Source organism: Chrysemys picta, chromosome 14 (genome assembly GCF_011386835.1).
Source record: "Chrysemys picta bellii isolate R12L10 chromosome 14, ASM1138683v2, whole genome shotgun sequence".
Classification (NCBI taxonomy): Eukaryota; Metazoa; Chordata; order Testudines; family Emydidae; genus Chrysemys; species Chrysemys picta.
Genome location: NC_088804.1, coordinates 18588733 through 18615932, shown reverse-complemented (window position 1 = coordinate 18615932; position 27200 = coordinate 18588733). Strand labels below are relative to the sequence as shown.

At 43.8% G+C, this 27200-nt stretch overlaps 1 protein-coding gene across 22 annotated transcripts in view; it reads right to left on the bottom strand.

The window, feature by feature from the left end:
• Positions 1–27200, bottom strand: part of ZNF423 (zinc finger protein 423) — a 322726-nt gene that overhangs the window by 106669 nt on the left and 188857 nt on the right. For all 22 annotated transcript variants that reach the window (XR_010592556.1, XM_042852236.2, XM_065567080.1 and 19 more), the window contains one exon: positions 7000–10223. Coding sequence is in view for 21 of the 22 variants with exons in the window: in XM_042852236.2 (XP_042708170.1) it covers positions 7000–10223 (3224 nt within the window). In the remaining variant the exon portion in view is untranslated. The remainder of the gene's footprint in view (positions 1–6999; positions 10224–27200) is intronic.

The window sequence follows — 27200 nt, the reverse complement described above, 5'->3', positions numbered from 1 at the left end:
TCTAACGTGACCAAGACCGAACAAAAGGGCTCAAAAAAGGGAAAGCAGCAAGAGTCCTCAGGATGGGCTGTGCTATAGCAGAGCCTACAATACCCATATTCAACAGAAGGAAACATTAAGAAATTCCTAGAAGAGGAAACTTTAGCCTGATTTGTCTCTGAAATAATTCAAGAAGAACTATAAGAATCATAAATACTGCTGAAAGTGGTGATGTTACAAAGTGGTAAGATTCCACAACTAGAGCTTATTTTATGTATCCCTTTTGATGATATTTGGAATGAAATATGCTTGATATGCCTTGAAAACTATTAATGCAGGCCTCAGATGAAGACATTCCTGAACAGAAAGCAGAAACTTCTATGATTTATGATTTGACACAAATAAAAATAACTTTGTAGGATGCCATGTTTAGATGCCACTGAGACTGGTGCCTTAGAAACACCTGAGAGAGACAGAAAGAGACGATTACATAGATAATACTTCTTTATATGTATTTCAGATACCAAGGGTAGTTGATAAACAAGCAGAGAAAGAATGCAGCATTAGACTGCATAGTGTATGTATTTTCTCTAATTTATTTTGATTGGTAGAAAATACCTATCCCAAGATCTCTGAGTGCACCTAACACTTCCAGGTTCTAGATCCTCATCCAGCTGCCTCCAAGCGACTTTGAAAAAAATCAGTAGAAACATCCACACTGAACACAACAAAAACAGTCCTTGCATACCCTTTCAGAAAGCGAAAGTGTGCCAACCCGAACTATAAACATATACGTATAGAAACGGTATAAATGGATTCTCTCTTTCCTGCTGTATCTTTTCTTTCTCCCCTCTCTTTTCATCCATCAGCTGTTAATACCTTCTTTTTTTCAAACTATCCTTATATTCATTTGCCCTTGGGGTTTCTACTGCACTTTTAAGTTTCTCCAAGGTCTCTCCCAAAAGCCTTCACTCTCACTTGCTTGATTTAAGCATAACTGGCAGTGTGATTTTTTTTTTTGGCACCCAGAGTAGCTTTTATATCTATACAGATCCTTTCCACCTTTGTACTAAGGACATCAATACATTCGGTTGCTTACCAAAATGTGTGCTCCTGTTGTTTTTAATCTAATCTCAGTGTAGTTTCTCTATGACTATATATTTTTCTACCCTCAACTGTTTGTTTCTGTGTTAAAAAGAAAGATCAATAGAGTGTTTAAAAAAAGAAATGTAGAAGTGATCAAGAATTATAGAGTAATAATTCTTGTCTGGACAGCTGCAGTCTACTCAGCTTGTATTGCATACTTACAAAAGCCTGAATAAAAAATTGCATTTTACCTGTTGTACAGCATGCCAACAAGAGACTGGAGAAGAGAGATTTTCTTCAATCCACTCAGCTTAGCTACCTTAGAACATAAGAACGGCCAAACTGAGTCAGAGTCATGGTCCATCTAGCCCAGTATCCTGTCTTCTGACACTGCGCAATGCCAGATGGTTCAGAGGGAATTAACAGGACAGGGCCATTTTCTGAATTATCTGCTGTTAGCCAGCCACAGCTTCTGGCAGTCAGACATTTAAGGACACTCAGAACATGACATTGAGTCCCTGACCATTTTGGCTAATAGCCATTGATGGACCTGTCCTCCAGGAATTTATCTAATTATTTTTTGAACCCAGTTATACTTTTCGCCTTCACAACATCCCATGGCAATGAGCTACACAGGTTGACTGTGTGTTATGTGAAGAAATACTTCCTTGGGTTTGTTTTAAACCTACTGCCAGGGTTCTTGAGTTATGTTAACAGGTACATACACCTACTTTATTCATTATCTCCACACCACTCATGGTTTTATAGACATCTATCATAACCCCACTTCAGTCATCTCTTTTCTAAGATGAATGGTCCCAGTCTTTTTTAATCTCTCCTCATATGGAAGCTGTACCATACCCCTAATAATTTTTGTTGCACTTGTCTGTACTTTTTCCAATTTTAATATATCTTTTTGGGGATAGGACAGCCAGAGCTGCATGCAGTATTCAAGGTGTGGACATACCATGGATTCATATAGTGACATTATGACATTTTCTGTCTTCTTATCTATCCCCCTTTCCTAGCGGTTCCTAACATTCTGTTAGCTTTCTTGACTGCCACTGCACATTGAGCAGATGTTTTCAGAGAACTATCCATTATGACTCCAAGATCTCTTTCTTGAGGGGTAACAGCTAATTTAGACACATCATTTTCTAGGAATAGTTGGGACTATGATTTCCAGTGTGCATTACTTTGCACTTATCAACACTGAAGTTAATCTGCCATTTTGTCGCCTAGTCACCCACCTTTGTAACTCTTCTCAGTCAGCCTTGAACTTAACTATCTTGAGCAATTTTGTATCATCTGCAAACTTTGCCACCTCTCTGTTTACCCCCTTTTCCAGATCATTTATGAATATGTTGAACAGCATAGGTCCCAGTATAGATCCTTGGGGGACCCCGCTATTTACCTCTCTCCACTGTGAAAACTAACCATTATTCCTATCCTTTGTTTCCCATCTTTTCACCAGTTACTGAACCACAAGAGGACCTTCCCTCTCATCCCATGATTGCTTAGCTTGGTTCAGAGCCTTTGGTGAGGGATCCAAAGGCTTTCTGATAATCCAAGTATCAGAGGGGTAGCCGTGTTAGTCTGTATCCACAAAAACAACGAGGAGTCCAGTGGCACCTTAAAGACTAACAAATTGATTTGGGCATAAGCTTTCGTGGGTAAAAAAACCCACTTCTTCAGGTGCATGAAGTGAAAATTACAAATGCAAGCGTAAATATACTGACAGATGAAGAGAAGGGAGTTACCTTACACGTGGAGAACCAATGTTGACAGGGCCAATTCAATCAGGGTGGATGTAGTCCACTCACAATAATTGATGAGGAGGTGTCAATACCAAAAGAAGGAAAATTGCTTTTGTAGTAAGCCAGCCACTCCCAGTCCCTATTCAAGCCCAAATTAATGGTGTTAAATTTGCAAATGAATTGTAGTTCTGCAGTTTCTCTTTGAAGTCTGTTTTTGAAGTTTTTTTGTTGAAGTATGGCTACTTTTAAATCTGTTCTAGAATGTCCAGGGAGGTTGAGGTGTTCTCCTACTGGCTTTTGTATGTTACCATTCCTGATGTCCGATTTGTGTCCATTTATTCTTTTACGTAGAGACTGTCCGGTTTGGCCAATGTACATGGCAGAGGGGCATTGCTAGCACATGATGGCATACATCACATTAGTAGATGTGCAGGTGAATGAGCCCATGATGCTGTGGCTCATGTGGTTGGGTCCTCTGATGGTGTCATTAGAGTAGATATGGGCACAGAATAGGCAACGGGGTTTGTTACAGGGATTGGTTCCTGGGTTAGTGTTTCTGTGGTGTGGTGTGTAGTTGCTTGTGAGTATTTGCTTCAGGTTGGGGGGCTGTCTGTAAGCGAGTACTGGCCTGCCTCCCAAGGTCTGTGAGAGTGAGGGATCGTTTTCTGGGATAGGTTGTAGATCGTTGATGATGTGCTGGAGAAGTTTTAGCTGGGGGATGTACTTGATGACCAGTGGTGTTCTGTTATTTTCCTTGTTGGGCCTGTCCTGTAGTAGGTGACTTCTGGGTACCCGTCTCACGATTTCCCCTCTTTTGGTATTGTCATCTCCTCATCAATTATTGGGAGTGGACCACATCCACCCTGATTGAATTGGCCCTGTCAACACTGGTTCTCCATTTGTAAGGTAACTTCCTTCTCTTCATGTGTCAGTATATTTACACCTGCATCTGTAATTTTCACTCCATGCATCTGATGAAGTGGGTTTTTACCAACGAAAGCTTATGCCCAACAAAATCTGTTAGTCTTTTAGGTGCCACCGGACTCCTCATTGTTTTTCTGATAATCCAAGTATACAATATTGATTGGAACACCCTTCTCCATGTGCTTCTTGGCCACCTCAAAGAATTCTAATAGATTGGTGAGTCATGATTTCGCTTTACAAAAGCCAGGTTGACTCTTTTCCAACAAATCGTGTTCATCTATGTGTCTGATAATTCTATTCTTTACTATAGTTTCAACCAATTTGCCTGGTTTTGAAATTAGACTTACTGGCCTGCAATTGCCAGGATTGCCTCTGAAGCCTTTTTTTTTTTTTTATAAATCAGTGTTACACCAGCTATCCACCAGTCACCTGGTACGGAGGCTGATTGAAGCGATAGGTAATGTAACAGCTAGTAGTTATGCAATTTCATATTTGAGTTTATTCAGAACTCTTGGGTGAATATCATCTGCTCCTGGTGACTTATTACTGTCTAATTTATCAATTTGGTCCAAAACCTCCTCTATTGACACTTCAATGTGGGAAAGTTCCTCAGGATTTGTCACCTAAAAAAAGTGGCTCAGGTGTGGGAATCTCCCTCACATCCTCTGCAGTGAAGACCGATGCAAAGAATCAATTTAGCTTCTCCACAACAGCACTGTCTTCCTCGAGTGCTTCTATAGCACCTCAATTGTCTAGTGGCCCCACTGCTTGTTTACGACAAGCAAAGTTAAACAAACTTCTATTCTTAAAATACTACAGAAAGTTATTATTTTCCAAAAAGAGCATAATTCTTTAAAGATCCTTATGCTATAAAAACATTTTAACAGACCCAAACTGCGCGTTTAATCCCCAAAATGAAGCACTGACAGTTACTTAGCCTGCTGATATCACTGTTCAGGTATACTAGCCATCAGTAAAGGTAAAATCATGAATTATTCCAAGTAACTGGCGTATACACCATACAGTTTCAGGCATTAGCATATGTGCAGGCCGCAGGCCATAGGCACCTGTTTAAGGTGCTATTTGGTATAGGCACAAATGCTGATTTTTCATTATCTTCTACAAAGGAACTAAAATCTGCCCTCGCGGGATGAAATTCAAAGCATTTACCTTGTTGAAGAACTTAAACTCTCCCCTGAGAGAACAGGTAAGGAAGCTCTCACTGAAAAGAGAGAGTTAAAGCAAGAAATTGGAGTAGAAGACGGCAATGTATTCCACTCCTGACAGATGAGGGGAAGAGCATGTAATATTTTAGGCTGTGTGCACAGCCATGTGAAAAAGGAATTAGTCCCAAAGAAAAGAATAGGCCTGTTTCAGAGAATTTAGAAGGAAATAAAGAACTGAGAAGTAGAAAGAAGACAGTGACCTACTCAGAGACTCAGTTGAACTCTCAAGAGACATCACACTGAAGGAAGGGATATTTCCATTCCTTATTTTATTCCTCTGCAGAATTAGATGTATATCACAGCTGGAGGCAGGTCTAGTCACATATTCACTTGACCCAGTGGGAACAATATCCAGTTGTACTAAAGAAGCAAGTAAAACAAAAACAAATTTTCATTGAGATTGAACCTGGGATGCTGACACAATCTACGAATCACTGACAGGATGCACTATGAACAGCTCTATCCGAGCCCATTCTGTCTGCACTGTCAGGACTTACTTGAGGTCTTCTTGCACTTACTAAACTGCTCGCTCAGTGTACTCTAACAGCACCTTCAAGTCTGTTATTGCCCACTGCATCAAGAGTCATTTGGGGATGCTTTAATTAGCAGACTAACATAAGGTGGAGTCTATGGCTGGGATTTTTCAGCAAGAGCAGGATGCCCAGCTCCCTTAGTAAATACTTTTGAAAATCTCACCCAATTATCTTTAATTCAAAGTGTCAGAGTGGTGTGACTAGTATTCCTGTCACTGCTATTGGTCTGCTGAGAAGAGTTCCCAAATTCATTTCTCATTCCATTTGTTCTTCACAGTGTAAGTAGTAACCTGGCCCAACCATGAACTAAAATTTCAACAAATAATTTTAAGACACCATAAACAGCAGACAAGATAGATTTCATGAGCAGGCTTCTAAAGGCTTGCTTACATACTAAATTAGCCAAAAATCTTAAAGGTAAAGATGTAAGACAGCAGATGAGTTAGTTTTCACAGACTTTTTCTCTCAAGAATCTCACCTGTACACTCTACAAGAATTTTCACATCACATATGAAAACTACTTTCATTAAGGGAAGGAAACAAATCAGTTCCAGATTTCACAAGTTAAATACTGCTGTGCAATATCCTCTGGTGATTCAACAGCTGCTAATAATTATTTGAGTATCAATGTGGCCAGTATGGCATCTGAGCCATAATGATACTGTTTATATTTCTTTTTTGAATTTTTGTAAGGACGTATCTTTCTTACCCATAGGTTTTTGCAGGTCGGTCTCTCTCTCTCTCTCTCTCTCACACACACACACACACACAAAGAGGAAAGCCCCGCCCCTGCCCCCAGGAAAGCAGGGCTCAAATCCATCTCTCAAGGTCATATAGCAAGACAACTAACCTCTTTGAAGCAGTGACTCAAATTTTATGCAAGGCCATGCAAAATTTTGAGGGACTTCCACTAAATCTTTCATTCCAACCTCCTCCTCCTCCTATTTGGTGCCTGGTCACATGTTCATCAAACACCACAAATAAAGTAGACACCTCTGCCAAGAGGCTATATAAAGAAAACAAGCCTCTTGCAAACCTACCATCCATTCTAATTAACTCATTCCTGGATGTAGTAAACTACTTAGAATTCCTTTCTCCTGGATATTGAAAATATCTTTTTCCATGAAAGTCTCCCGAGTTTCTGCAGATTTGCGAACTCAAGAAATACCTATACTTATGCACAAACCCTGACTTCTGAATGAAACATTGATATAGCTCAACTTTCTGCTGAAAACTTCAAGGTAGGCTCGCAGTATGAACCCTGATACCCTGCAATACATAACTAAGAAGTCTACAAAACAGTGTAACACCTATTTTCTGCCTGTGCAGTGCTATGCTTTGTTTATAGCACAGGTCATTCTCAAAAGGTATTTTTTTTACTATTCATTTTATAAAATTTGAATTTTTAATCCTATTAAATGCTTTGTATAGTTACTCTAGCAGTCTACATTGTGTGCAATAAGAGATGCTAAAGTTCAGCAGTACCGTACTTACTCTGGGAATAGGGGATGTCTGGGTACCCTTCCTTTGGCCACTAGTCTCAGGTGTCAGGTCTCGATGATCTAACTGAATGTGGTTCTCTAGGTCTTCAGCACTTTCAAATTTGACACTACACTCTGGACACCTCAGACTGCCACATGGTCTCTCATTCACTTCCTGGGGAGTCAAGCCTGAAGACTGTCCATTGGTGCCCCTGGTCATACATCCAGCACACAGGCCATATGGCAGGCCATTAACATCCAGTTTCACCAAGTCCTGCTTGTTCCGGAACTCTTTCAAGCACAAAGCACACTTGTAGAGTTTCTGCAAAGCCTGACCATTGGGAGAAGAGGCTGCAGAGTTTCCTGCCAATTTCTGCATATGGAACGTTCCATGAATTTTCAGCTCAAGGGTAGAGGTGACTGTCTGCATACAGACAACACAGCGAAACCCGGTGAGGGAATTTCTGAGATCCGGATGCATCTGGCAGTGCTCAATAAATTCCTCCTCACTCTGCAGTGGCATTTTGCAGATCCTGCATGTTCCCGTATCCAAACTCTTGCTATGAGTGACTTTGTGCTCTGTCAGGGTCAGAAGGGATGGGAAGCGCTCCCCACAAATGGGGCACATGTAGTGCTTAGCTGGACCTCGATGAGTCTGCATATGCTCTCTGAGGCCATTTTCTGAGAAAAAGGTCCTTGAGCAGATGTTACACTTGTGGCTACCTTTGATGAATTCTGCTTTCTTCCTAGAACAATCATCCTCCCCAGGTCTGATGTTATGATCTCTCAAACGATGGTTTTGCAAAAGGACTTCCATAGTATAGGCAGCCCCACAAATATCACAACCATACATTGGCTCAGAAGCATCTACATCATCCTCACTAGCCTCATGACTGTTTGAAGTATCCGGATTCTTCATCAACATGTTCTGGAGATCTGCAGCTTCTGTCTTCTTATTCGTTGGGGTCATGCCATTAGCTGTACCATTCTCAGCCCCAGCATCAAAGACACAATGTTTCTCCCGCAAATGTTTTTCAAGCAAGATGATAGCATGGAAAGCTTTGCTGCAGAACTTACAGTTGTACTTTTTACTGTGGGTTGTGATGTGGCACTGCAGTTCTACTTCAGTGCTGAAGGTCTCTCCGCAGAAGATGCATTTATGTGATTTTGTTGGATTGCCCAAATGGCTATGCTTTACATGGATCTGAAGGTCCACCTCCTTTCTAAAATCCCAATTACAGGCTGTACAACGATACATCTTCTTTTCATTGCTATGCTTGACTGCCAGATGCACTTGGATAGATACCTTGGAATCAAAAACCTCTTGGCAAAGGGTGCAGTGATACAACACAAAAGTATGCATGTCCAGCAAATGCTTCTGCAAATCATCCACTGAAGAAAACTGTTTGTCACAGCTCTCACATACATAATGGGTAGACGTTGTCATGTAGTGTACTGTGAGGTGCTGTAGGAGAGATTCCTGAGAATCAAAGTCTTCTTTACACTGAGGGCAAGACTGTTTCCTTAAAAGCAACTCCAAATGCAACTTTAAATGAGTTTGAAAACTTTCAAAATTAGAGAACTTTAGATCACACTGATTACATGGGTATTCACCATTAGAAACTGAATTTAAGCTAGCAGAAAGCCGCTGCCTTTTAGGGGAAGAGACTTCAACATCAGAAGAAACTGGACTCTGCTCTGCTTTTGACTTCTTATTGTGTGCTAGAGGAATGTTCTTGTGGTTTTCTTTAATGTGCTTTGTAAGCTTCAGGATGGAGCCAAAAATGGGGGAGTTTGTGCAATAAGGGCAAGAATAAACTTCCATAAAAGACTGTGTTGGCTGAACGACAGGGGAATCCAATTTTGAGTTTCCTACGTTGCAGTGAGTTTGCTGAATATGCTCAGTCAAGGATGCTTCCGTCAGAAAGCCCATGGAGCACTGGTTACAGAAGAAGGCATTGTTACCATCTTGAGGGGTAGCACTTGGTCCACAGTGAGTGATGCGGATGTGCTCCTGTAGGCTATTGATATCTGCAAACATCTCAGGACAATAGTTACAGTGAAAGGCAGAAATGTTGTTAAACTGCATCATGGGATATGCATGGTTTTTGTGCACCTTTCTGACATGTTCGTTCAAGTTGTACAGCGTAGGCATGGAATCAAGGCAGATCTGGCATGTGTGGCTTTGTTGAGGTTTGTCTGCATGAATGGTCTTCAAATGGATCTCCAGGACAGCCAGGCTGTTGAAGTCACGCTTGGAGCAGTAAGGGCAGCTGTAGGTGACTTTAGACCAGTTCTGGCCTTCCTCTCTTTCCGCTGATCTGATCTTCTTTTGTCCTCTCAACGGTTTTAAAGTGGAATCCGGAGTGGAGCCTCGTTCCACCGATGCGCTTGAATCAGGTGTTGCACTGCTCATTGACGCCACACTCCCCAAGACTGGGTCAGGGCTGACACTATGGTTGCTGGAATCAGGTTGTCTGTGGCTATCCAAGTGGCAATAGACTTCTTCCACTGAAGAAAACTGCTCGGGGCACATAGGACACTTGTGTTTTTTATTGGCATGGGCTTGATGAATGTGGGAAAGCAGTGAGTTTTCATCTGCAAATACTTCAGGACAATGAATACACTGCAGATCTGCCTTCTCGGAAAGCTGTGGGTGGCGTGTCATTACGTGCTTCTCCAAATCTTCTGTCTGACTGAATGTCTCTTCACAGTAATCACACATAAAATCATCCTTCTTCACCTCTTTCTCAGTCTTTGCCATATGTTCCTTGTTCTTTTTATGAGCTTGCATGTGACTCTGCAATGAGCTGGTGGAGGAAAACCCACGCTTACAGACAGTACACTTGAATGGCTTGCTCGAACTGTGGGTTTTCAGGTGAATTTTGAGGTGGTCGCTGCGAGAGAATGCTGCCTCACATTCATGGCAATGGTACTTTTTATCCCCCGTGTGAAGCTTTATGTGGCGATCCCTACTTCTCTTATGCTTAAAAAGCCGGCTACAGTAGGTACATTTGAAAGGTAGTTTGTCACTGTGGATCTGCTCGTGCCTTTTAAGGTAGCTCAGGCGAATGAAGGACTTATCACAAAACTGACAGGGATATGGCAGGCCAGTCCCCCCTTCCTCCTCCCCGATGCCGAGATCACACCCATCTCCTATCATCTGAGTGGGTGATGCAACATCTTTGCTGGAGGGAGATGAAGCCACCCAGGAGAGTTGTGGGTCGTCATCACCATCTGTAATGGGAAAGCAGAAAGGAGATTAAAAACAATTCCCAGTGCATCTGTGAAATAAGGACAAAGCCTCTCAACAACACTATGGGCTTCTGCTACTACAGTAAAAAAAATCAGCTGCTGAACAAAAAAAAAAAGACATAAATGTCTCTTGAATTTTAAAGGATGTTTGAGAAAGAGGAAAAGAAGCACATATTGTTATGTAATTTATGAATACGCAAATATATAGCATTAATATAAAGCCTTTTTCTTTAGCAGGCTTAACTACTCACTGTACTGTAAAACAAACAATGAGTAGAGAAAATAAAATGCACTGTGAAGCAAAGAAATGCAAACATGTCTAAGAGCTTCAGTATTAAGTGGTCACCTGTGATTTTGTGGGATTTTTTAAAATGATGCATCAGAATGATTTTAAGTAACATCTCCTTTTAACAAAATATTTTCAGTTCTGACTTGAAATTGAAACAGATTTAAAAGGCTGCACAAAAGCGGTTACATGTAGAAAAAGCAAACAGAATTCGACATCCATGTGAAATAGAAGCAACAGATTTGAGAATACTCAGTTGAATCTGTCAAGAAATTTTGATTGTTACCATATTTGTTGGCTTAGAAAGGTAATGTTGTCCGATTGCAATAAAAAGACTTGCAATACTTGCAAAGACTAATAATAATCTTTGGAGATTTCGAGTGTGTCATCACCAGAAAACCAACTTCAGGAACAAAACAACAGCACAGCCAAGCCTGTAATGACAGAGTGCTCCCACTTCCATGACTCAAAGATGAGGCTTTAGAAAATATTTCATAAATCAGTATTTCCATAAAGAAACACAATGAATAGAAGAATGGTTGTTTTAAGAAAATACATAAAAAGTTAGCATTTTTCATAATTTGAATTATTCATCAGAAAGAGAACAAAATGAGTGCAAATGTAATCATTCCACAGAGAATGCTGAAGATGTCAAGTTAAGTGAAGATGCCACTAGTCTGATATAAAACTGAACCCTGAACGAAGAACAGTGTAAAACTTGTGAGAGTAGAGGAGGGGTCGGTAAAGCACTGAAATGCAAAAAGGAACCATTTCTCCAAACACAAACATTTACCCTCTAAAACATTTAATGATTCTACCTCAGCTATTATTACAACTGAACAAAACCCCCCCTGCAACTATGCATGTAGGCTGCCACCCATACACTTGTCTGCCAACTAAACAGCTTCACCAAATTAAAGCACGTGTACAGTAGAGTAGCTCTCAAAGAAAAACTCAGTTAATGAGGATATCATCAATACAAGAAGCTATGCCCTGTATCATAGTATTCTTTGTCAAATGTCTGCCTTTACATCCCAGGAAAACAGGGATTTGCATTACTTTATATAAAAATAATCATACACAAGACAACTTATCTAGCAAAAATGTGCTGCATTTTTTCTAGCACTGCACTGTGTGGGAGGATGGCCTTCTCTCCTTACGCAGTACAACTACAATGTCCTCATCTTGACTTAACCAATCCTGCTACTCCAGAATGACTGATGACATGAAAACAGTATTTTAGTCTCATTACAGAAACATACTATAATTCTCAACATGCGACCTACACTTATAGAACGTTCAATGTTCTTATATTAAACAAAAACTTAAGAGCCCGGCTGAGCCTGAACATTACGAAGTTTCATCCATTGATTTTCACAGAGACTTGTTTTTAATCGTTCTATTCTCATCCTGTAACCAACACCTAATATCTTTTTGTATCAGCAATTATATAATATGCTCCATATTTAAAACGATTCTATTGTACATTACTGCATGCCATACTGAAGACCCAGGTTCGCTCTTCATTCTGAGCAGCCTCTCTCTTTCTCTCTGATGTCAGCCCCATTCACAGGGGTTCTCTCTCCAAGCAAAGGAGGAGCAGCCTCCCTAGGGACTTGCATTAATGGGCCCTTCTGACTGGAAGGATTCAGCTGGCTGCCAGCTTCTTGGATTAGATTCAGTGGGGAGGTACCGGTAGATCACTGCTCACTAATTCCCAGCTCACGCCAGCTGGGCTCCTCAAGGGGAATGGAGACAAAAGGGAGAGAGGGGGATGCTAGGGCCTGAACTAGGGCAGCACATGGTGAATTTGCTACTCCTACAGTTTTTTCTACTGGAAAAAAACCCCACAATATTACTACTCTGTAAGTTAACTGGCTGTGGCCTAAACTGTAACAAGTTGCCATTAAATAAAAATTATTGTAAAAATAGGCATTTAAAATGTCATACTTTATTATCACAAAGACTGTAAATATTTTGCTGCATATTGGTATACAGGCATAAATGACTGAAGAGGGAAAGCAGGGGAAAAAATCACATAGGCTTAAACTACTTTGATGAATATATCAGCTTCAGCATCCACAGCCTCTTTTACAATCTGCAAATTCAATGTGCCAAATTCACTGCTAGCATAACCCAGTACAACTCCGTTAACTTAAATATGATTATATGTGCTTGTGCCAGCAATGAAGTTAGTCCATTATCTCAGCGATACAAATATGTTTAAGAAGTTCTCACACTTGTCTGAAACTGACTGATCTATCCCAAAACACAGCAGGTGGACATGGCAACAACTTTAGGAAGATGCTAAGAATTGAAAAGCAGAGTTCCCTTCCTACTGCTGCCCTCCTCGCATACTGGACTAATTTTATTTTAAATAAAAGAAAGATGGTGTTACTTTCTGAATGATATGCAAAGAAACTGCTGTGATTATTATAATATGGATTTAAGTGAAATAAAATTTTGTTTGTTTACATAAAGTCGAAAGCAAGACTGTCTCATTTTGTCAGTTTGATTTAGACATTTTATTGATTTAAGTGTTCGACTTTTATTTTCCTTTTAATATATTTGTTTTTTTATTTTAGAATTTAAAAATAGTTGGACAGCTATTGCTCCCACACACAATCTACTTTGACTTCCTTACAAACAAAACATTAAAAGTATCCAAACACTAAAACCGAAGAAATTGGAGGGAAAACTCATTATAATTTATCTCTTTATGGAATGAAAAACAACGCTGTTAATTTTAACTTGCCACTTTAAATTGAGAAAAGCCTTATAATGAGCCAAGAAGAAAATGTTAGGGAATTTTGCTGGAGTATTTTACATTGGGAAGACATAGTTGAAATGTGGTGTGACATGCCTGGCAATAGTGATTTTTCCAGCAGAATAATAATTCTACATTAAGGCAATCAAAGGAATGTAACAGAATGAGAAAAATCACTTTCAAAAAGGAGATTAAAGTCATTAAAAATGGCTAATCCTGCAAAGTGGGACTGTTCTAAAATAGGGAATCACATGGCTGGTGCAAGTCTTTTGTCATCTGCGCATAACAGAATCAAAACAAGTATTAAAAGGAGAAGAAAATTCAATAAAAGTTTAATTAGAAAAAAAAGAGCATTAAGTAGGCTTCAGAATGCAGGCAGACTGTGAGATATATGTGTGGGTCGTGATGCTTACGTGGCCAAACTTGATAATCAATCACAAAGTGATACAGTCATTTAGCAACTTAATGTTCAGCATGTTTACAAAGCTGCAAGCATTCATCATCATCACGGAAGAGATAATTCCAGACTAGATACGTTCAATAAATGTATTTTTCCTTCTAATAAGAGCAATTTAGCCAAACTGCTATATAAATCACACTTTGTTCTCTGTTTATCATTCACATAACACAAGGCAAGTTCAGAAATGTACTCATGCAGCAGCTATGACGATCAACCCCAAAGCTATGAATTCATGATCGGTTTTCAAAAGGAAGATATAGCTTGTCACAAACTGAAAGACCTAGGTAGCACAGTCTCCTAAGCGAACATTGATAGGGTTGATATATTTGTTAAGACAATTACTTTGCTAACAGAAATAAAGCCTCCAGCTTCCATCCAAGATACACCACACAATCTACTGTCTACAGCCAAGCCCTAAGATACAACTACATTTGCTCCAATCTCTCAGACAGAGACAAACACCCACAAGAACTAAAACTGTGTACACATAAATATAATTTCACGTCCCTACAAGACACCGTCTTCCCACTTCCTCATACAAAACTAGCCAGAAACTTTGTTACATTCTATCAGACTTTCAGCTGAGCCTTCACTTGCTGAAGAACTTAACTTGAAGAACCATCATTAGTGCACGAGGTAATAACCTCTTCTTCTTCGACTACTGTCCCTATGGGTGCTCCACTGTCGGTAACTTCACAGCAGTATCCCCTATGGAGGGCTAGGACTTTGGAGTAGAGTCTATCATTGATGTTAATACTGTGGAGCCGAAGATGGCATGAGAAGCTGAGTCTCGAGTAATCATGTAGTGTTCTGTGAAAGTACACCTCTACCCCGATATAATGCGACCCTGTAGCAGGGTGGACACCTGCTCCTGCCTGGAAGGGCCTGAGATAGCCCAGGGAACAGGCAGCGTGAAGGCTGAGCTGACTGGGGGAAGTGGCTGCAGCTGGGGCCACGCCCCAATCAGGCCTCAGCTGGCCCTATATAAGAGGCTGGGAGCCAGGAGCTCAGGAGTCTCTCTCTGCCTTCAGAGAGAGAAGGGCCGGGCTGCAGGGAGCTAGACATAGGGTACCTGTAGTGGAGCAGGGGAGCTCCAGCCTGGAAAGCCCCAGGCTGCGGCCTAGTATTAGGCCAAGGGGTACTGGGGTTGCAGAGGGCAGCCCAGGGCTAGTCCAAGGCAGCAGGTCCAAACCCCCCTTGCCAGTGATGAATGGCCTACACTGCAGTCTGCCCCAGGGCGCGGGGGCTAGATGGTGACTGGCAGTGGCCTAGTGCTGAGGCAAGGTGGGAATAGTGGGTGGGGGTTCCCCAGGGAGGGGAGACCCAGATCTGTGGGGTACTGCCAGGGGGCGGCATCCCAGTAATAGGGGCACCGGGTCCTGGGAGGGACACGGGCACCAGAAGAGGACAGGAGGATCACTGGCCTGCAGAGGGCGCTCCAGAGGCTGGTGAGCTAGTTCCCTGGACGACCAGCAGGAGGCGCCGCAGGGGTGAGTCCGGACCCTTTACAGACCCAATATAACACGAATTCGGATATAACGCGGTAAAGCAGTGCTCCGGGAGGGCGAGGCTGCACGCTCCGGTGGATCAAAGCAAGTTTGATATAATGTGGTTTCACCTATAACACGGTAAGATTTTTTTGGCTCCCGAGATAGAGGTAGAGGTGTATGAGTGGTAGAGGTGTATGAGCGGAGGCAAACATTGCTGCCCTGCAGATTTCTGAGATGGGAACATCTTTAACAAATGCGACCAAGGGGGAAATGGATCTCGTGAAGTGCGTGCAAATTCCTGAGGGATAATGATAGTTTTGAGACCCATTTGGAGAGCTTTTGAGCTGATATTGCAGAGCCCTTGGATCTGTTCGCAATTGAGGGGAAAAAAATGTCCTCAAGCGCTTTGTCCAGTCCAAATACAATGTTAAGGCTCCCCTAATGTCAAGCATGTGTAGTATGGCCTCCCTGTTGTCACGGTGCAGTTTGGGGAATGAGGTGGGGAGGTGGATGAGTTGGTTCATATGGAAGGATGAAGCCACCTTGGGGAGAAACTTTGAGTGCGGCCTCAAAGTGATTTTGTCTTTAAAGAAGACCATGAAGGGTGGGTGCACCATCAGCACTGCTATTTCCCTTATTTGTCATGCTGAGGTGATGGCCACTAGAAATGCTGACGTCATTGACAGATATAGAAGAGAGTAAGTGGCCATAGATTCAAAGTAAACCAGCCTGCTACTTGCTCCGTCTTGCGGTTGAAAAGGAATTGAGTGTGGTTCGCCCGCACAGCGCTAGATAGTCTCAAGGCAGAGCATGAGGGAGAGTGCATGTGCAGGCCGAATGGACACTGCTACCTAAAATCTCCAATCAGAGGCACAGGGGTGCAGATACACGTACAGTGGAGCACCCATGGGGACACTACTCAAAGAACTGCTGTGTTGCTCAGTAGATGGGACCTTAGAGCCTTCCTGTTTGTTTGATCCCATGGAAAAGGCTTGGAGAATTTGGAGGAAATCAGACAGGTAGTGGTGTAATTCAGCAAGCACGATCTGGGTGTTTCTATGCTCTGCTGTCATGTCATTATCCTTAATAAAGCTGTGGCCTGTTACCTTTCCACTTACACCCTCCTTTAGGGCAAAATTATCTTGTGTCCAGAGGGCTTATGTGGGTCTTAAGCAGTGTGTAGGTCTTGTGCTGGTTCTCTGCACAAGGGTGAATGCGTTAGAGAGAGCAGCACAGGGTTCATGACATGCTATAAAGAATGTGTGTTGGAAGCGCAGAGCCAGGACTAGAGCCCTGATCCTCCAGCTCCATAAACAGACCTCCTTTAGCAGGCAGTAGTACAAGTCTCTTCACCATATTGTGGGTCAGCCACCAAAGGGTGATATCACATTCAGATACACACACGGGACATGTCTACACAGCAGCTGCGAGGTGCTTTCCGGAGCGGATAGACAGATATGTGCTACCTTTGCTTCAGCTAGCATGCTCAAAATAGTAGTGTGGTTACAGTGGCACAGGCAACAGGTCAAGCGAGCCACACAAGCACATACTCGGGGGATCAGGCAAGATGGTATTCAAATGGCTAGCCGAAGCCTCCACTGTTCCACCGTGGCCCCACTGCTCTTTTTAGCAGGGTGGCTCAAGCAGCGCCAGCGAATGTCTCTCTACCCGTGCTGGAAAGCAATCTCCCTGCTGCTGTGTAGACATCCCCATACACACAAACAATACATCAGTTCTGAGTGACAAGAACACCTGAGTTGGAACAACGGCTAATAGAACTTACTGACGTGACGAGCAACTGTGATTAAAATGTACTGTGCCTTTAAATAAGAGGGGAGGGAATTTCCCTGGACTGTAGTATATGTTGAGAGCAATGGAAGGAGGCTGAAAGAAGCTACAGTGGTGGCACCTAGGGAGGATTGCACAACAGGGAATGCTGGAGACGCAACTTAAAAGGAAACTCCTTTTCGAGCCCTGGAGAGACTTTTTTTATGTGGAACAATAGACTGGGGTGGGTATACCTGAGAGCTGCTGTTGTGCACCAAAGCAACAAACCCAACAGGAATAAATTAGCCATTTCTCTTGCTGTATACAGATCTGATTTATACTTAACAGAGAAGCTATTGTCAAGCAGAAGGGTTGTCTAATGGTTAAAGTTCAGATCTGTGACTCACGAGATTCCTTGCTCTGCCACAGTCTCTCTGTGACATTGGGAACGTCACTTAAGGTAAAAATGGCCAAAGCACTGAAGCGACTTAGGCTTTGTCTACACTACACAGCTTTTAGCGACATGGCTGTGTCGCAACAGCTGTGCTGCTAAAAGTCGTGCAGTGTAGCCGCTGTTTGTTGGCTCGCCTGCCGGCAATGCGCTGTTCACACTGGCATTTGTCGTGGCAAAACTTTTGTCTTTCGGGGGAGGGGTTAACACCTCTGAAAGACAGAAGTTTTGTCGTTCAATTGCCAGTGTAGACATAGCTTCAGAAACCTAAATCCCATTTTTAAAAGGAACTGGAGCACTTAGGAGCCCAAGTCTAATGGAAAAAAAATGAGGCTTAGGCTCCTAAAAGCTGAAGTTACTTTTGACAATGAGTTTTATGCTCCTTAACCACCTAGACACTTAAAAATGTTACTCAATCTCTGTATGCCTCAGTTCTGCATCTGTATGAAAGGAAGAGTCTCTCCTGGCTCACAGGGGTGTTATAAAGCTTACTTCTCTAATGACTGCAAAGCAGAGTGAGGTCCTCCGATGGAAGGCCCACCAGAGGTGCTAATAATATTAATAAGTATTATTGTCAGAGACACCTAACCAGGGAACACAGCAGGAGGATTATCATTGGATTTCAGAGGCAAAAGCAAATTTTTTACTGTAATAAGTAAACAGGGATAAAAACTCACAATGGATTAAAATGTAGTATGTATTATATTTTCACACGGCATACGGTGTCTGGATACACTGCAGTGTTGGTGTGAATTAATGCAAATGAAGTTTACATACCAAATGTGTGAGGTTTAAATGTTTTCAGTTCACTTTGACACATTTTTACTTAAAAAAACCCAAACTTTTATCTTGTTTGCTCTCATCTCCCAATACTACTCAAATGTAATAAGAGCAAAGTAAATAATAAACAAGAACCTACAATATCCAAAACTCCATTGTTAAGCTCCACTGAGTGTATTTTTAATTGTGACACGGAAGACATTTAGAGCTGACACACATGATGATATACACCTACCCTTGAATGATATTAGCAATCCAACTAGCAGCTATCACTGAACTATAATCATATAGTTGGCCTTGATAAATTTTGACTAGTACATCTTCAATGGAAATTATTTCTGCAATTTATATGTAATTATACCTAATCAGACCATGCCACAAAATGAACATTAATGCTGCTATTTGGTTAAAACAATCAAGCATTCACGAGCCAGATAATGTGTGTATATATACATATATATGAAGGAAAGATCAACCATAATTCTTTACCTCCCCGTTAATTGCTTTAATATAATGGCTTCTTATGCCATATATTTAGCCAATTAATACAGCATACACTAGAAACTAGAACTGCTTATATAACTTCACATAAAGAAATAACACCATACATATAGTTTCCAGGCTTAAAGAGATCTACAAACAAACCTAGTTCGAAGAAAATTATTTCAGTAGTTTTTAAATTATGACTATTTAAAGTTGAATGATCACTGTGAAAGATGCTATTTCCTTCCCTGGGAAAACTTTACCGTATTAAATGAAAAGTTTATGTCATATAGTGGGCCAGGACTGTATGTAATCTTTCTAGAAGGGAGATGTGAGGTGAGGCCTGGGAGTTCAAACGGCTATCTTGAAATTATCCAGACAAGAACTGACTTTTTAGGATAATATGTATGAAGTGGATTACGTGGGAAATACCTAGGTAGAGGTTAATCATAGAATCATAGAATCATAGATTATAGGACTGGAAGGGACCTCGAGAGGTCATCGAGTCCAGTCCCCTGCCCGCATGGCAGGACCAAATACTGTCTAGACCATCCCTGATAGACATTTATCTAACCTACTCTTAAATATCTCCAGAGACGGAGATTCCACAACCTCCCTAGGCAATTTATTCCAGTGTTTAACCACCCTGACAGTTAGGAACTTTTTCCTAATGTCCAACCTAGACCTCCCTTGCTGCAGTTTAAACCCATTGTTTCTGGTTCTATCCTTAGAGGCTAAGGTGAACAAGTTCTCTCCCTCCTCCTCATGACACCCTTTTAGATACCTGTAAACTGCTATCATGTCCCCTCTCAGTCTTCTCTTCTCCAAACTAAACAAACCCAGTTCTTTCAGCCTTCCTTCATAGGTCATGTTCTCAAGACCTTTAATCATTCTTGTTGCTCTTCTTTGGACCCTTTCCAATTTCTCCACATCTTTTTTAAAATGCGGCGCCCAGAACTGGACACAATACTCCAGCTGAGGCCTAACCAGAGCAGAGTAGAGCGGAAGAATGACTTCTCGTGTCTTGCTCACAACACACCTGTTAATGCATCCCAGAATCATGTTTGCTTTTTTTGCAACAGCATCACACTGTTGACTCATATTTAGCTTGTGGTCCACTATAACCCCTAGATCCCTTTCTGCCGTACTCCTTCCTAGACAGTCTTTTCCCATTCTGTATGTGTGAAATTGATTTTTCCTTCCTAAGTGGAGCACTTTGCATTTGTCTTTGTTAAACTTCATCCTGTTTAACTCAGACCATTTCTCCAATTTGTCCAGATCATTTTGAATTATGACCCTGTCCTCCAAAGTAGTTGCAATCCCTCCCAGTTTGGTATCATCCACAAACTTAATAAGCGTACTTTCTATGCCAATATCTAAGTCGTTGATGAAGATATTGAACAGAGCCGGTCCCAAAACAGACCCCTGCGGAACCCCACTCGTTACGCCTTTCCAGCAGGATTGGGAACCATTAATAACAACTCTCTGAGTACGGTTATCCAGCCAGTTATGCACCCACCTTATAGTAGCCCCATCTAATTTGTATTTGCCTAGTTTATCGATAAGAATATCATGCGAGACCGTATCAAATGCCTTACTAAAGTCTAGGTATACCACATCCACCGCTTCACCCTTATCCACAAGGCTCGTTATTCTATCAAAGAAAGCTATCAGATTGGTCTGACATGATCTGTTCTTCACAAATCCATGCTGGCTGTTCCCTATCACCTTACCACCTTCCAAGTGTTTGCAGATGATTTCCTTAATTACTTGCTCCATTATCTTCCCTGGCACAGAAGTTAAACTAACTGGTCTGTAGTTACCTGGGTTTTTTATTTCCCTTTTTATAGATGGGCACTATATTTGCCCTTTTCCAGTCTTCTGGAATCTCTCCCGTCTCCCATGACTTTCCAAAGATAATAGCTAGAGGCTCAGATACCTCCTCTATTAGCTCCTTGAGTATTCTAGGATGCATTTCATCAGGCCCGGGTGACTTGCAGGCATCTAACTTTTCTAAGTGATTTTTAACTTGTTCTTTTTTTATTTTATCCGCTAAACCTACCCCCTTCCCATTAGCATTCACTATGTTAGGCATTGCTTCAGACTTCTCGGTGAAGACCGAAACAAAGAAGTCATTAAGCATCTCTGCCATTTCCAAGTTTCCTGTTACTGTTTCTCCCTCTTCACTAAGCAGTGGGCCTACCCTGTCTTTGGTCTTCCTCTTGCTTCTAATGTATTGATAAAAAGTCTTCTTGTTTCCTTTTATTCCCGTAGCTAGTTTGAGCTCATTTTGGGCCTTTGCCTTTCTAATCTTGCCCCTGCATTCCTGTGTTGTTTGCCTATATTCCTCCTTTGTAATCTGTCCTAGTTTCCATTTTTTATATGACTCCTTTTTATTTTTTAGATCGTGCAAGATCTCATGGTTAAGCCAAGGTGGTCTTTTGCCACATTTTCTATCTTTCCTAACCAGCGGAATAGCTTGCTTTTGGGCCCTTAATAGTGTCCCTTTGAAAAACTGCCAACTCTCCTCAGTTGTTTTTCCCCTCAGTCTTGATTCCCATGGGACCTTACCTATCAGCTCTCTGAGCTTCCCAAAATCTGCCTTCCTGAAATCCATTGTCTCTATTTTGCTGTTCTCCCTTCTACCCTTCGTTAGAATTGCAAACTCTATGATTTCATGATCACTTTCACCCAGGCTGCCTTCTACTTTCACATTCTCAACGAGTTCCTCCCTATTTGTTAAAATCAAGTCTAGAACAGCTTCACCCCTAGTAGCTTTTTCAACCTTCTGAAATAAAAAGTTGTCTCCAATGCAGTCCAAGAATTTGTTGGATAGTCTGTGCCCCGCTGTGTTATTTTCCCAACATATATCCGGATAGTTGAAGTCCCCCATCACCACCAATTCTTGGGCTTTGGATGATTTTGTTAGTTGCTTGAAAAAAGCCTCATCCACCTCTTCCCCCTGGTTAGGTGGCCTGTAGTAGACTCCTAGCATGACATCTCCCTTGTTTTTTGCCCCTTTAAGCCTAACCCAGAGACTCTCAACACTTCCGTCTCCTATGTCCATCTCTACCTCAGTCCAAGTGTGTACATTTTTAATATATAAGGCAACACCTCCTCCCTTTTTCCCCTGTCTATCCTTCCTGAGCAAGCTGTACCCATCCACACCAACATTCCAATCATGTGTATTATCCCACCAAGTTTCAGTGATGCCAACAATGTCATAGTTGTATTTATTTATTAGCACTTCCAGTTCTTCCTGCTTATTCCCCATACTTCTTGCATTTGTATATAGGCATCTAAGATACTTGTTTGATCTTTCCTCCCAGTTTTGTCCTGACTCTCCTTTCTCACTGCCAATATAGCCCACACTCCCTCTTGTTTCCGACCCATCTCCCCGGTCTCCATATTCCCCACTTACCTGTGGGCTTTGCTCACCTGTCCCCGTCAAACCTAGTTTAAAGCCCTCCTCACTAGGTTAGCCAGTCTGTGGCCGAATAGGGTCTTTCCTCTCCTCGAAAGGTGAACGCCATCTCTGCCTAGCAGTCCTTCCTCAAATAGCATCCCGTGGTCTAGGAAGCCAAAGCCCTCCTGGTGACACCATCTTCGCAGCCAGGCATTCACCTCCATGATGCATCTGTCTCTGCCCGGGCCCCTACCTTTGACAGGAAGAATTGAAGAGAATACCACCTGCGCTCCAAACTCCTTCACCCGTACTCCCAGAGCCCTGTAGTCACTCTTGATCCGCTCAGTGTCACACCGCGCAGTATCATTTGTGCCCACATGGATGAGTAGCATGGGGTAGTAGTCAGAGGGCTGGATAATCCTCGACAATGCCTCCGTAACGTCTCTGATACGGGCCCCCGGCAGGCAGCATACCTCCCGAGATGAAATGTCAGGGCGACAGATGGGCGCCTCCGTCCCCCTCAGCAGAGAGTCTCCAACCACCACTACCCTACGTTTCCTATTCGCAGTGGTGGCAGCAGACTCTCCAGCCTTAGGGGTACGAGGCTTCTCCTCCTTTACTGTAGGGAGTGATTCCTTCTTTCCTGTATCAAGAAGAGCATAACGGTTACCTAGAACCACGGCAGGAGGGTTCGGAGCAAGGGTGGAGCGCTGCCCGCTGCCAGAAGTAACCAGCTGCCAGCGTCCACCCTGAGCCATCTCCTCCTCCACCAGTGGTGTATCAGCAGTCCTGTGTACTGGGACAGCTACCTCAGCTGTCTCCACATGGACACTGTCGAGGAATTGCTCGTGGATACGGATGCTCCTCAACCTAGCCACCTCCTCCTGTAGCTCTCCCACCTGCTGCCTGAGAGATTCCACCAGCAGGCACCTCTCACATTGGATGGTCCCCCCAGCCTGGATATCAGTAAGTGGAAATTGCAAGTTACAGTCTTTGCAAAACCACACCAGGATCTGGGTAGAGGCATCCATGCTCAGGCACTCTGTCTGGCTACAGGCACAGGTGGAGGAGACAGTAGCAGTGCTGGCACAGGTGTTGCGGGTCTTCCTAACCATCGTAAGCCTCCCTCTGTCAAACTCCCGTCTGCAGCCCCCTGTCAGCTGAAAGAGTTGTTTAAGCAAAAAGTTATGAATGTAGTTGCTTTATAGGTATTAAGGGGAATCAAGAGTAAACGGATGGAACCAGCAAGGGACCCTCGCCCCCTTCCTGCTCCCGTTCCAAACTCCATTGTGAAACTCCCTGTTAGCAGCCCCTGGTCGCTTGTGCGCTGCTTTATAAAGCCCTGGCCTGTATGAATGCCCCGCCCACTGATGAAGGCTCAGCCACTTACCAGAGGCTTCTAGCTTTCAAACCTTCCAACTGCCAGCCACAGCACACGGTCCTTCAAACAACCAAAACAAACAAACAGACTGACAAACACAAGCTCAGCACACAGCAAGTAACCCTCAAACACAAACAAACACACACTACAGACAGTCACTTACCCCAAAAGGGTGCTGTATTGCTCCTCCTTCACCTGGAGAAGTCCCTTGTGAAACTCCCTGTTAGCAGCCCCTGGTCGCTTGTGCGCTGCTTTATAAAGCCCTGGCCTGTATGAATGCCCCGCCCACTGATGAAGGCTCAGCCACTTACCAGAGTGCAAATTCCCCACTGTGACGCTGGCAGACTAGGTGCCCGTTCATACCGAAGCCCCAGGTCAATTTCCTTGTCTATTAGTAAGATCAAAGTAATTGTTAAACGTACAAGAATGTATTTGGTGTTTAAACTTCATGAAGTTAAACACCAAGTTACTTGCATTGTTTTCACTTAGTTGTATCCTGTTATAATGCAATTGCACACATTTACACTGTGTTTACCCCTGTAACTAAATAACCCATCAAACGAGCCACCAAACAAGAAGGAAGCCTTGTGAAATGCAAGTGAAGAACTTTAACAGAAAAGTGGTAATTTCAAAGCAAGTGGTCATTGTGTGTGATGCCTGGAGGTGAAAGACCCAAAATGCATTCCTCACTCTCCGTCATCAAACGAAAAGCTCACGTGGGTAGTGACCCTGTCAGCTTGTTTTCTGTAAGAAGAAGCTTTAAGTATGGAAAGCAGGGAAAGATCCTGCATCTCTGGACTGTTTGGATTCTAACAGGGCAAAATAACTGAACGAGAAGACCGAGATCCCCGGAGTTATTCTGGGTACCCCTGAGAGACTTTAGAATACTGGCATATTACTATATCTCTGCTACCATTTGGAATTACAGACTGATCACCTGTACATATATTTTACCTGCTTTAACCTCTCAATGACTCTCACGTCCTTTTCTTAGCTAATAAACCTTTAGTTAGTTTACTATAGAATTGGCTACAAGAGTTGTCTTTGGTGTAAGATGTAGAGTACCAATTGATCTGGGGTAAGTGACTGGTCGCAACCTTATGTGGTGTGATTTTTGGCTTACATGACCTTTTATAACAAAGTCCAGTTTATCTGGGTGGCAAGATATATTGAAGAGTCCAAGGAACTGTCTGTTACTGCATGATAAGACAAGTATAGTGATCCAGGAGTTCACATTTGTTACTGGCTTGATGAAAACTAATTATAGAACACACCACTAGTTTGGGGTGTCTGCCTGTTTTCTGACTGTCGACCCTGGTGTGACACCCACTTCCAGTTATGCAAATACCTTTTGAAGCTACGCCATGAGGTGAGGGTGATTGTCTGCTATTACCTGCTCCGGAGGGTTGGACATCAAATGCCTGAGTTGTATAAAGAAACAGGCTGATCTGACCAGCTTCGGTTCTGGTTCTGAATCTGAATCTGAGACAATTATGACCTTGTAACCCTGGGGAACAGGGCTGGTTCTAGGCACCAGCAAACCAAGCACGTGCTTGGGATGGCACATTTTCAGGGGTGGCATTCCGGCCATTTTTTTTTTCTTCGGGCGTCAAAAGCCTAGAGCGGGCCCTGGCAGCAGCAGTGCGTCGTGTGCTGGGGGCTCCTTGGGGCCGCTGTGGTTCGCGCCACCAGCCACGGGGGAGTAGTGCCCGCACCTTGTGGCTGGGCCGGGCGGGCTCCGAGTGGGGGACACTCTGGCTGCGCACGGAGCTGCTTGCAGCTGCCGCAGGAGGCCGCCCCCCAGCACCGCAGCCGGGGCTGGGCAAAGCGGCCCGAGCCGCCCAGGGGCTGCAGCAGGGTGGCCAGAAGCAGCAGTGGGGCCATAGAGGGTGGGGCGCTATCATGCGGGGCCCGGGCCGCGTCCCGCTCTCCGGGGCTCCACTCCCTCTGGGGCTGCCGTGTCCCGGCTCCTCAGGCCCCTGCCGGGCAGTCCCCCGGCTCTGCCCTCCCGGGTCCCAGATGGTCCTGGAGGCAGGAGCCCCAGCTGGAGGGACCCTGGGCTGAGGCGCGGCCCAGGAGCCCCACTGCTTATCCCAACCCTGCCAGCGCCGGACCGGCTGGGGCGGCAGGGGGTGCGGGTGGGGTGGGGGAAGAGAGAGCCCAGGGCTGGGGTGGTGGGGGGGGCGGGTGGGTGGAAGAGCCCAGGACTGGGGCGGCGCGGGGTGCGGGTGGGGTGGGGAAGGGAGAGCCCAGGGCTGGGGCGGCGGGGGGTGCGGGTGGGGGGGGGGGAAGAGGGAGAGCCCAGGGCTGGGGCGGCAGGGGGGTGCGGGTGGGGTGGGGAAGAGGGAGAGCCCAGGGCTGGGGCGGCAGGGGGGTGCGGGTGGGGTGGGGAAGGGAGAGCCCAGGGCTGGGGCGGCGGGGGGTGCGGGTGGGGGGGGGGGAAGAGGGAGAGCCCAGGGCTGGGGCGGCAGGGGGGTGCGGGTGGGGTGGGGAAGAGGGAGAGCCCAGGGCTGGGGCGGCAGGGGGGTGCGGGTGGGGTGGGGAAGGGAGAGCCCAGGGCTGGGGCGGGTGGGGGAGGGCACTGGTTGGGGGGGTAAGAGCCCAGAGTTGGGGTGGGGAGCAGCCAAAATTTTATTTTGCTTGGGGCGGCAAAAAACCTAGAGCCAGTCCTGCTGGGGAAAATCCAGTTGTGGATTTGGAAGGTCTGACACCAATAGCAGCCAGAGATTTTTAGCATGTGGGCAGGTCTTTTTATTATCTTTAATATGTTTTTTCTATAATTCTTTCACCTTAAGAATAAATGTGCTTTCTTATAAATTGCTGCGTGGAAACTTATTCCTGCAAGCGATACAGTAGGCATAGCCTATGGAGAGAAAGCAAAGTGCAGACACTGGGTTTTTAGGCTGTGTGGGTTGCTCGGAATATTGCAGTGTTGGCAGGGAACGGTGCAGCCTTTAAAGAGCCACTGGTCAGGAGGGAGAGAGACACAAGTCTCTGCCCAAGAGAGGTGGTAGCTGAGGAGGTGGGAGCCTGGAGGGAGAAGACCGGTGCAGTTGCCCTGAACTGCGACAATCACAAGCTTGAGACAGCAGACAACTTAAATCACCACTCTTCCCCATTAAATTTTAAATGATCCCAGTTTAAAAGGGCCCAGACATAGAAAACATCAAGTTTTATAAGGCCCATAGTTTGAGATGACCCTACTTTCTTTACCCACTCTTGCTTTGAATCAATCTCAAAAAACTGAAGAAGTTCTAACTTTTTTAAAATAATCATACCTTTAAAACCACTCAGCTGGTTTTCTTCTAATTTGACTTGTTCTGTAGGTCTTATTAAGACTTCCAGGGCATGCCTGAAGACTGTATCTACTGAATAATTCTGAAAGTACCTTTCATATGTAGGTCACTGCTTTGAATTAGCCCAGCCAGCAGTAACCTAAATCCCTTACCATAACTAGCACTAACTAGTACCTGTTTAATAGTCTCAGCTGGGAGCCCATGGGAAGAAGACTGAATTGTCTTAGCTGAACTGGCATGAAGACTGATCCTCTGACCCCTGCAAAGGTGATCCCTGCAGGTCAGGGGTAAGGCACTACTAGGAAGTTGCACTTCCTTCATGAAACTATAAAGAGCTTCAGGGACATCAGTCTAATTAATGGGCACAAAAGTACACTTTGTGATTAAAAGGC